This window comes from Nesoenas mayeri, assembly GCF_963082525.1.
Source record: "Nesoenas mayeri genome assembly, chromosome: 13".
Classification (NCBI taxonomy): domain Eukaryota; kingdom Metazoa; phylum Chordata; class Aves; order Columbiformes; family Columbidae; genus Nesoenas; species Nesoenas mayeri.
In genome coordinates, this window is record NC_137550.1 from 4309302 (window position 1) to 4320531 (window position 11230).

Here is an 11230-nt window from a genome sequence, read left to right on the forward strand (position 1 = left end):
CACCACCACCTGCTAACCACTTCACACATCTGTAACTAGGAAACCTGCACATCCGAGTGTATAGAGGAGCTCACCAAATCCCTGACACTGACTTTTAAATAAAACAACGAACAGAAACATGTCCCAGGCCAGCCAGGAAGTTCCAGAGGTCTTGGAACAATAAATAAAAACCCTACTCAAGCAAACAAAAACTTAGCGTCGTGCCAATATTTTCAGAGCGCAAAAGACCTGACCTGGGAAGTGCCGGCTCTTACCCTGCCTGCGGCCCCAGTATTTGGAGACAGAAACACAATTACTGCTAGTCAGCACAGCTTTCTGGTCAGAGGGCTCGTCAAACTGATCTAGTACTGCTGCTAAGAGCACACATTTGGCTGACAAAGGTAACTGTGTTGACATAATACATGCAGGCTTGTGTGTGACGTTTGATTTTGGCCGATGTGACAGTCAAAATCCTCAGTGCTATGCTATAGTTTATATACAGGAGATTAAAAGCCAGTTGAGCCCAGCAACCTCATTAGAGTTACACCTGTGCTGCTGCCCCTAAGAAGGTTTTGGCTCCCCAGAGATACATTTCCACGAGGGAAAGGGACCCGGGAGGTGTCAGAAATGGCTCTTTGCAACACAGAGCTCCAGGCAGCACTGCTGGGAGATGTGGGGTTTCAGGGAATGCGTGTTTAGGCTGTGTGCCTAAGTTTGCAGCAAGTTCAGGAGCGCTAGAGATGGGTATTTCCAGAGCCTCTGCCCAAAGAGCAGGCTAACTCATCAAAAAATATTGGCTCTTTTCAGTGCAGATGTTCACACTTGTAAAGCTAGCAGGACCCACAGGTAAAGAGCTGTAGACTTAGCCAGGCCAGCAGCCTTTGGCTGGTCACGGTCCCACACGTGCCACGTAACACACAGCTCACTCATCTCCTGCGTGGGTCCTACTCTGTGCTTAGTGCCCTGAGCGTCTCCCAGTAACAACACAGATCAAATCAACAACCACCAGACATATGTTACACCTTCCCAGGAGTAAAGTGGAGTGGAGTGATTTCTCCTGGAAAGTTTTGGAGGTCAGGTCCTTCGCTTTTAAACTCCAGCAGTGGCAGGAGCAGGAGGGCAGCCAGGTTTGTGAAGGTTTTCAGCTGCCACAAAGGTTCACCCTTTCTAACCTGCCCACTGTAGCTACAGGCAGCAAAGAGGTACTAACACGTGCCAAGAACTGCAGAGAGGTCCTGGGGGATGGACTGATAACCTTATCCCCACAAGAGTGATCACCCACCATAGCCATTGAAGCAGTGCCAGTTCCACATCCCAGTCTGAATCCAGCTTATCCTGGTGACAGTTTTAGCTCCAGCTGGATGACCTTGCAGCTGGGCTCTTGCTAGCTTCCCTAGGAGCTTGCTCCAGAAACAGAGGGCTTGGTGCTTGCAGGATTTGGCAAGAGCCATAGCTGGTGTCCTTTTCAACTATCAGACTGGCTTAGGGTAGGTTTGAACATGAGCAGAGAAACTCTTTGTCCAAAGGACTTCAATCTGGTGTTTTGGCTGACTCCCCCCTTGTTCACAGTGCTGCTCACGTGTCAGGAGGAGCATGAACCCAGCCGAGACTCCTGACTTCTTGTCCTGCATCCAGGGAGGTAGACAGCCCATTTGCTTCCTAATATGGACAGATGCAGGATGTCTGAATATCCTAAACATACCTGATCTTTTCTGCAAAACAAGATGACAACAGGTAGATGCTGGTTAGACATTTTAGACCTTACTGAAATTCAGATCATCAGCATCAGTCTGACCACCTCGCTTTCCCCCTGTAGTGACTTTGCAAAGGCATTCCCAGTTTAGGCTGTTGACTGAATGAGGAATCATGCTCAGGTCAACAAAGCAGGATGGATCTCTTGACACCTACCACCACTTTGAAGAACGTACCACTGAATCTCCTGCTAATCACGCTCGACTTCTGTGTGCAATGAGAAACACCTCCCCTCAAACAGGGAAGTTAGCAAAGATTTCACCTGTGTTGCTTCTACTCTTACATCCCAGTAGCTCGTATGTAGAGCAGACAACAGGTTACTGACAAGAATTATGACTTGGAAAATATCTCTATGATCACTTCAAGGGAAAGCTGTTCTTTTTCACTTTCACTTTTCACTTTCACAGGAACTTTAACCCAGCTCACAGTGGTGGCAGTCTTAAGTCATGAAACGCATTCCAGTGATTAACAATTTGAAAGGTGATAAAAGCAGCTAAATAGTTTCAAATCTGCTTGCAGCCCAACCAGCCAGATAGCATAAATCACTAGTTATCTTTGAGAGAAGGGAAGGGTGTCTCAATTTTATTTCCCTGAACCACTGATCACAAGCTCACAGTGCTCACATTTTAAAACAAAGCTGAAGAGAACTGTAAATGCCTTTCCCAACTATATCAAAATTCTTGTAAGCCCAGCACAACATTTTTGTGTACTGTGGATAGTATGGACCATGTTTCACATACCAGTTAAATCTAGAGCAACTCACTGGTTGAGGTCACTGCATCCAGTGCCTGCCCAAGCCAATAGCCATTTGTGTACAATCATCAATAAATCAATCAAATGTTAGAGGCACTTGGGGGAAATTGTCCCATCAGTCTTACCCACCAGCTACTTTTACTGAATGCTGCTAAGTTACTCCATATTTACAGAAGACTAAGAGAGGCTGAGAGAGATCAGAATCTCCAAAACGCTTACAACTTTGACTTGCATATTATAAACACTGCAGATATTTCACTAAAACCATTTAACAAGCTATAAAAGTAAAGGTCATTTTATGTCTTTCACTGTAATAGTGGAAAGTGGTGTAGTCTTTAGCAAAACATCCTCTACAGTATGTTTTAAGCAACACTACACAGACTACTTGACACTCCTTACAGAGCAAATTGTATCAAGTGTTATTTCTTTGCTACAATGACAAGACTTTGAAGGCAGAAAAAAATTACACCCCCAAGAAATACAGCCTTCTTAAAAATGGTTAATATCAATATCAACTTCACAATTTTCCTAAAGCAATTCATTACCAAGGTCAATACATAATGCTCCAAAACAGACTTCCAAATTACCCATGGAAAAAACATGGAAAATCTTTACTCTGCTTTCTGTTGGTCATCTAATGCACAGCAACTTTAAGATGAAAAAACTAAAACACATGCAAGGCTGGGATGTAAAAGCAAGTGGTCAGCGTTGCAATTAGGCAGCCTTCCCTTGCACCTGACTCTGGCACTTGGAGTTTTCCTTATCAGCACCTGCTCTCCTGGCTCTTTACCAGCACGTTTCTGGCTGAAGGAATGCGGGTTTTACCTGAGTCGCGACGTGAGTTCGGATTCCTCGATTTGTAGCTGCCTCTGTGAGACAGAAGTTCCGAGAAGTTGGAGGACCGAAGCAGCGGTACGGGACGCACAGAGTCGGGAACCCCAGCAGTAACTCGGGTCACCGCAGAGAAGAGACGAGCGGGTGCTACTCTGGCTCACCGGCAACTCACCACCCCTTCACCCGGGGCTCCCGAGACAAAAACGCCCTTTACCGCTCCGCTGCTACGGAGAGGGGCTGTGAACCTGTCCGCGGCCGTCACCCACCAACCCCGCAGGCTCCTGCCCCACTTGGAGCGCCGGAGCGGCTGCCGTGCGGGGCCGGGGCGGCGGAGCCCCAGGCGCGGTGCGGTGCCGCTCCGCCCCGCCCGCCGCCGGCAAGTTGGCAGCGCGGCCGCGCCGCCCCCCGCGCCCGCCCCGCGCTCACCGGCGTTGCGGAGCTTCTTGTTCCTCAGCACCGAGAGGATGACCAGCGCGTTGCCCAGCACGTCCACCACGATGGTGAAGATGAGCACGGCCGCCAGGGCGGTGGCGGCCCGCGCCGACGGACCCCCGTCCCGCCCGCAGCCCGGGCAGCTCCCGTTGCTCCCCAGCCGCTCCATGCGCGCCTCTGCCCGTCGCCGCCGGGGCCCCTCCTCCTCCTGCCCCGACGGCAGCCCCCCGGACAGCACCGTGGCGCCGCAGGGAGGAGCGCGTCCCGGTACCCGTCCTGGGGGGCGCACGCCGCCCCCTCCCCGGCGGTGCCACCGCCCTGCCCGGGGCGGGGCGGGGGGGGGCTGCCCGGTGCGGGGCACCCGCAGCGCTCGCCGGTCCGATGGCGCCACCGCGCGGCGGTGATGGGGAGCACCGGGCCGGGGAGAGGCGCCCCCCGGTGCAGTCCTTGTGCACCGTGTGCAGGGTTCGCCCCCAGCAGAAGCCGCCCAGGTCACCCAGAGCCGCCTGCATCTGCCGTAGCCCCCCCGCGCTGTAACTCCCTCCTGCGCAGCTGCTGCAGCCGGCAGCTCCGCGCCCAAAGGGAAACCGGGCCAAGGCAAGAGACTTCGGTTTTGTCCGAGGAAGAGGCCGTGGGCAGCGACTCCAGCTCGTGCAAGCTCCGCCGGCACGAACCAGTGCTTTAGAGAAGCCGCCGGGGAGACAGCCGGGCTGAGCAGCTCCCGCATCCCCCGGTGGGGAAACTCACGCAGCTTCTGCCCTCGGACGCGAGTACCAAGAAGGGAAAAATTACAAGGTGAAGTTTTACCTATTTTCCACGTCGCAGAAGGGTTTTCTTTGCCTTGGTGTCCCACTGCAAGCGCTGCCCCGTGGCTCCGAGGCCGGCATGCCACCAGCCCCCCATTGGTGGTCACAGCCAGCCACCCCTCCTCACAAGAACTTTTTCAACCAATTATGCCAGAACAAACACATCTCCTTTCGTTTTAATGCTTTTTACTGGTTCTAATGTGTGCAATGCAGAAGCCTCAGTGATAACTTCAGTATCAGCAGCCCGCTCACACACTTCCCAGGCACAGGAGTGCTGTGCAGCAGAGATTCCTGTTCCTGCAGCCCAGCCTTGCAGCTGAGGCTTCCAGGCACCTTTTGTGCTTTACTCCACACCAGCACAAGCAAGGGACAAAGCCTCTGTGGTCAGATTGCAGCTGCAACACTGCAACCACATTAATTCTCTGCTTTATTTAGAAAATAAACTCAGAAAACAGGTTTTGTGGGCTGTAGAGGTCAGCCATGGTGCTGTGGTGGGAACAGAAGAGAGGGCAGGGGTGCCCCGAGGCTCCTCACCTCTGAGTAACACCTCCTCTGGCTTCAGTCCAAAGCCACTTCATGTGCAGGTCAAAGTACCAGAGAGAACGAACCTAAAGGCTGTGTCACAACCTGACCTGGGGGTTTTACAACTGCCCGGTTGAATGAGTCAATAACAAAGCTAAAAACAAGTGCTTTGATGGTTCATTCCCCACCAGCAGCACTCAAGCAGCAGCGAGACACAGCTGAAACAGGCAGCAAACAGGGTCTGCCCCAGCTGGGTGCATGGGATCTGCGTCTGCACTCAAGCCTTGGCTGAGCCAAGCTGCTTTAAGCAGCTTTTTAGCTGTTCCCCATGGCCAAAGAGCATCAGTTTTGAAACAATTTTTTTTTAAAAAAAGATTATCAAAATCATGCGTTTTCAAATTGCCACAGACAGCATTTTGGCTTAAAGTTTGGTTTCTTTGGACTTCTTGGTTGACATGCTGCACTGAATTCTGCATAGTTTTGCAAATATTTTCTGTGTAAACTAAATAATTTTGTTCACAGATTTTTGGCTGGTCTGTTTTCAGGACTTACCTGCAGTGCAGGGGCAGCTCACATGGATGCATCTTTTCAGCACCTTTCACCTTTAGGCTGCTCTGCTCTGGCACATGTTTGCACCATTTTTAAGATGCTCTCAGGTGCATTTCACATGTGGAAAACTGGGATGTGACTTCAGAGTACCCAAACTTTATATGCAGGTGTCTTGGGCTTGCTAGTAGAAACATGTTTTGAAACTAATGAAGATGGTGTTTGGAGTCAAGGAAACACTGCTTTTCTAAATGCTTTGCTTAAAGATATGTGCAGTGCTGCCATTTCTCCCCCAGCTCTGGGGGCTTTCCAGAGCCCAGCAAACCTGCACCCAAAATTGTTATCTTCTGCTAGGACCAAACCTGCTAGTGCTGTCTTCCAGCCCTTTCCATCACGGAGGCTGCCAAGCTGGGATGTCCCACAGGGAACTGTTTTTGTCTAGTGACAGAGAATGGTAGTTGATTGCTGAAGAATCAGAAGAGTATAAACGCAAGTTCTACTGGAGCCCACTGACCTTCACCAGCTGCAGAGCCAAGGTGGTTGTGCTGATGCTGTCCTGGACAAGAGCATCGATGGGAGCAACAAAGCAGCCAGATGAGGATTTTGGCCTCACTTGTTTTTAACAAAACTTGCTAGCACAGCACTGCAAGGTAGAGGGGGCATCACATTTTATGAAACTGCTGCAACTGGGGGGAAAAAAAGAAAAAAAAAAAAAGAAAAATGGTTTTGGTAACCATTCACCATCTGGTAACTTCTTTTGGTGCATCATTTATATCTGCAAAAAGCAGTTTTTTTCAGTGGCCTGGTTCAACTGCCCTAGATGGGAAGGTCTGCATAGCTCTACCAGGCACATGTGTATCTGCATAGTTATAGCAACTAATCTCTCATAGGACACTGAGAAGAAATTATGATAGATGTAGTGAGCAACTGTTTTCATCGGTGGAATGATTTAGATGAATGGTTTTCAGGCTGTTTCCTCCCACCTTCCTGCTAAATGGACTCTTCACTGCTTCAATTAAGAAAAGGCTAGCACTCTGGGAAGCAGTGGCAAGGAAAAAAGATGAAGGTAGAGGTATCAATAAGACCTTTTTAATTATGCTTTACTGGAATCTCTGACATAAATCATACTGAAATAAAAATATCCCCAGTTTGTTAGAAGAATTTAGGCTCATTTGATTGTGCCAGGACCATGAATGTGATCACAGGACAAAACAACTGAATTAGGGTCATAAACCAGAGCTCTTCAGTACTCGAAGTACACCAGGGTGGGTATATACATGCGTACAAATGGGAAGACCAAGCAGAATGCAATCAGTGCAAAATATTCAAGCACCATCAATGCTTTTCAAACACTCCTTTTGCAAAAACACAATAGCTTTGCTAACTGTGAGGCTTAGAAGGGCAGCACCCGGCACCGTCCTGCCGTGCTGCTCCCACCCACCACCGCAGCCACGAGCAGAGAATCACTCGTCCCTCACTGAGCACAGGACTCATCCAGTGGCATGAAACCCCCTTTCCTGATCCTACCTACCAACACACACAGCTTAGTAAGAGTTAATCCAGGTATACTATAGTAAATGAAAGCTTGCATAATTGAAAAATAGCTGAGGCATTAATCTTCCTTCTTGGTACCTTGAGTCCTCTTTAAAAAGATTATTTTGTCTTCAGAGACAGCTTTAATGCTACTTAATGAATCGCTTATAAATGAAGGATTCCCTCCCCCGCCCCCACTATACAGGGACAGACTCAACTACACTGATTTTTGTCAAAGAGACAATTAACTTTTGTCAAATATGCAAAGATAATGGCTGCTCTCCACAAATACTACTATACTAAATGTGGCATATTGAAGGCAAATTTGTCCTGTTATTTTGACTGAGCCTGCCTAGATACTGTGACATACCCATTTCCGTTAGCCTAAGGAATTCTTTGTGCTCACCAAAATAATAAGCTATCCCCTGAGCACCCCTAGGACCAGGCTTGTGCCAGATAAGGAATACCAGGCCGGGATATTCAGAATCTCAAGACAAGTTCATTCAAAGGTGTTTTGGTGTCCAGCTTCAAAGGAGGGAAGAGACATGAGAAGGAAGGAGAAACATAGAAAACTGGAGCACCAGGAAACCTTCCCCTGAGCTTCTACACTGAATGTCTTGGTTTACTAAAACAGAGTTCCCAAGCAGAACTAATCTGTCGTCTTCCCACTGAGCACTTACTCTGTTCCTGCAATCCACACGCACACCCTAAAGGTGATGAACGAAGCTGAATCCCCCCCACCCACCCCACCGGCCTGGCTGAGTACTCATGATTATTTCCAAGGAGAACAACAGGCAATAGAAGTTGTAATTTCTCAGCAAGTGAGCCTTTTGACTCAAGCAATGGCCTGTGGGAGAGACATGTAAGCAGATGCAGAAACGAGGATGATAATTTCTTTGCTACGTGGGCTGCTCCCATGCCGTTAAGCCCTCAATGGGACAGGGGAGCCCTGCCAAGCTGCCCCTGGTGATGGGCAGAGCAGGTTCCCTCCACCCCACGCAGACCAGATGAGAGTTTAGAGGTCTCTCCTGCCTCCTGTATCAAAACCAGGACCTTGTGGTGGTTTAATGCTACCAGGACGCGGTGCTCAGCGTTGGAGAGCTTCAGCACCTGCCTTTCCAGCATGGTCGGTTTTTCTTATTTAAGATTCTGGTCTGGATAGACAATAGAGGTTCATTCCTTGGTACAGTCTTAGACTCCTTGAGCTGACAAACACAGCTAAAATAAGCCATTTAGTCCCACTGTGTGTCATAGCTGTTATCTTCAAAATAAGGACCAACACCTTTTCTCTCCCACTCCCTGTCTCAATTCTGCCCTTAAATTCAGTGTCTGACTAGGAGGCAGAATTATTCCCAAACCATCACCAAAGGGGGAATCACCATTATTCACTTGCAACTCTATAGCCAAACACAGAGCAATAGTTCCTCTCTCCTAAACGTAGTTCTTGTCTATTTGGACTGTGCAGCTATTTACTGCAGAGGCAGAACAGCTGTACTGTGCACAGTGTAAGGGCACCCCAGTCTTGGGGAAAAAAAAGCACTAGTTGCTTCAGCAATAAATAGATGAATACAGCAGCTTGCCCTGAGCTGCCATCATAGAAGAGATCAACAAAAAAGCAGCTCTATTTGTGCCATCGTGCTTGCATAGAAACTCCAGACAAACTAATAACCTCGTGTTCAGCCACTTTCCCTCTTTGCCGCTGAAGCAGCAGCCTCACGCAGAGCATACAACTCACTCGCCCAGAATAGACTTTTTTGTTAATCGCTCAAAAAGCCGTGGACACAGGCCAGTTCATTCAGCTCAACTGCCTAACTCTGAAATCAAAATCAAAAGGGAAAGAAGGAAAACTTTGTATTCCTTCCATCCCCTGAATATTAAATGACAGCATCAATGTTGCCTTGGGATGCAGCATCTAGTTGCTTCCTTTGCTCCAAGATGGGATTTAAGAAGAATGACTTTGAGGCTGACTTGCTGTTTCAAATTTTCCATTTTTTCCCCCATCTCAAACTTGAGGATACAACATGAATGAAATCAGAATTAGCCTTGTTACAAACAAGCAAGGGGGATGACCTAGATTCAAAATGAAGCGACGGCAAAAGTTTAAAACCCACCATACGGGGCTGTTGGCTGTGGCACATTTAGGTCAAAGTTTGCTGCAATCAAATCATACTTTTCAGAAAGGCTTTTACTAGTGAGATGATTTGTATGGCAGTAGCTGAATTATGCATAGGATTCATGCAGCCTCTTCTAGTAAACAGCTCCAACCCTTCCAACAGGTGTGGAGAAACACAAGCTCTTCCCTGCAGCATCTTCAGGCTCTGCAACCCTAGGGACACAAGTTGTGCTGGGGCATCGGGATAGCCCTCACCAGCCACATCGGGCAACCTCCTGTGCTGTGCCGGGCTGGAGCCAGTCTTGCTGCAGGTCTAAAGGTGCTGGGATGAAATGTGGGGTTTTTCAATGATCTTATTGAATACCACCAAAAAAATCCCAAATCAGAGGCCCTGTTCCCAGCGAAGGCAGCCTGGTTGCTGTGTGGGTTGTTGGGGATGCTTGGATGACAGCTGAGGGGTAGCACAGGACTCTGCTCAAGTGTCAGGCACACTGAAGGAAATACATGGAAATGATCAGGCTGGTGGGGTTTGATGTGGTGAACTGGGGGGGAAACAAAGAGCAAAACAAAACAAAAAACCAGCCAACACACAAACGAGGAAGGACACAGCTTTTAACCCTGTTAAGCCAGGAAGATTCAACTGATGTATTTCAGGGCTAACAAATCCTGAAGAATTTCAAGGAGTAAGAAACTCCTGTGTTGCCCAACAAGAAGTAAGTTACTCGAGGCACTGCTCGCTCCATGCTTGTCAACAAGGCAGTGAATCTGAAAAAAGAAAAAAAAAAAGCCAAGAAAGGAAAGCTGGTTCATGACAGATCGCCCCTTGTCCACCACGACAGCAGCCCTATTTGTCCTAAAGATCTGCCTTTAACTCAAGGAAAAGGAGGACTGCTCATCCTCCACATACCACCCTCACAAAGTGTGTGCTCAGGCAAGAGTGGGCAAGGCTTCCCTCCTTATACCAACACCTTCTGGGGTGGCAGAAAAAGGAAAAAGAAAAAAAAGGTACTAAAGTATTTCAGGTTTTTCCTGTTGAGATGTCTTGCAGTCCCTTTTTCTAACAGTAAAAACCAACAGTCACTCCACTCTGCTCCTTACAGGTCTCCTTTTGCCATTCCCTTTCCAGTCCATCCCTTCTGCGCTGACACGCCCTGTGCACAGGAATCCTGCAGCTCCTGCCTCGGCACCCGCAGGGGTGCCAGCTGCATTGCTCTTGGTTTTCCTGGTTCAGCTCTCGCAGCCTCTCACCATCCTTTCTCTCCCCTTTCTTTCTTTGTCCTCCCCAAGCCTGGGGCTGTTCCAGTTAGGGGATGGCTCTGGGGGACAAGCCAGAAGTGACCTAGGCTTATCCTCTAGCTGTGTTTCAATCCAAATAAAAAGGGCTAGTTAGCGCTTCACAAGGAGGTAAGACTGGCTCCCCCTGAGAGCAGGGAGGGAAAACTCTCCACTCGACAGATGCTGCCCAAGCAGAGGGGGTTGATCTTTCCTCCGACACTCCAAAAGTTTGTGCAGCATCTCAGATGTTCAGCATTGCTCACCAGGCACCTGGCCTTGCCGTGAGGAGAACGGTGTGAGAAAGAAAGTGCCAAGATGCTCTGGCATCTCCGTCCTACATATTCCTTCCCTCCTCAGCCCCAATTTGCATTGCAGTTCACCTGGATGCACACCCACCTGCAAGAATTTTTCCCACACCCGCTCTGCTGCCCAGCACTATGTCCCAGCTGCTTTTCCACATGGAGGTGGCATGAGCTCCGGCCAACCCAGCTCACTGGCACCCATGTTACCCACCCAGCCACACCGTCACTGTGGGGACATTGACAGTTGATGCCACTCTCATCAAAATCACTTCATTACCATTAGCAGCTGCTTTCCAATGCTAAGGCTGAAATCCCCACAGTTCTCCTCTGTGAGTGAAGAAATAACAGTCTTAAGAAAGAAGATTTTCCTTTCTCAAGCAGCC

General features: G+C 48.9%; 1 protein-coding gene across 1 annotated transcript in view; it reads right to left on the bottom strand.

Annotated features, from left to right (window-relative positions):
- GPR50 (G protein-coupled receptor 50) overlaps positions 1-3919 on the bottom strand; it is a gene marked incomplete at both ends in the record, with an annotated part of 40592 nt that extends 36673 nt beyond the window's left edge. The window contains one exon of the mRNA XM_080352716.1: positions 3745-3919. Coding sequence (XP_080208842.1) covers positions 3745-3919 — 175 coding nt within the window. The remainder of the gene's footprint in view (positions 1-3744) is intronic.
- Between the last annotated feature and the right edge of the window lie 7311 nt (positions 3920-11230).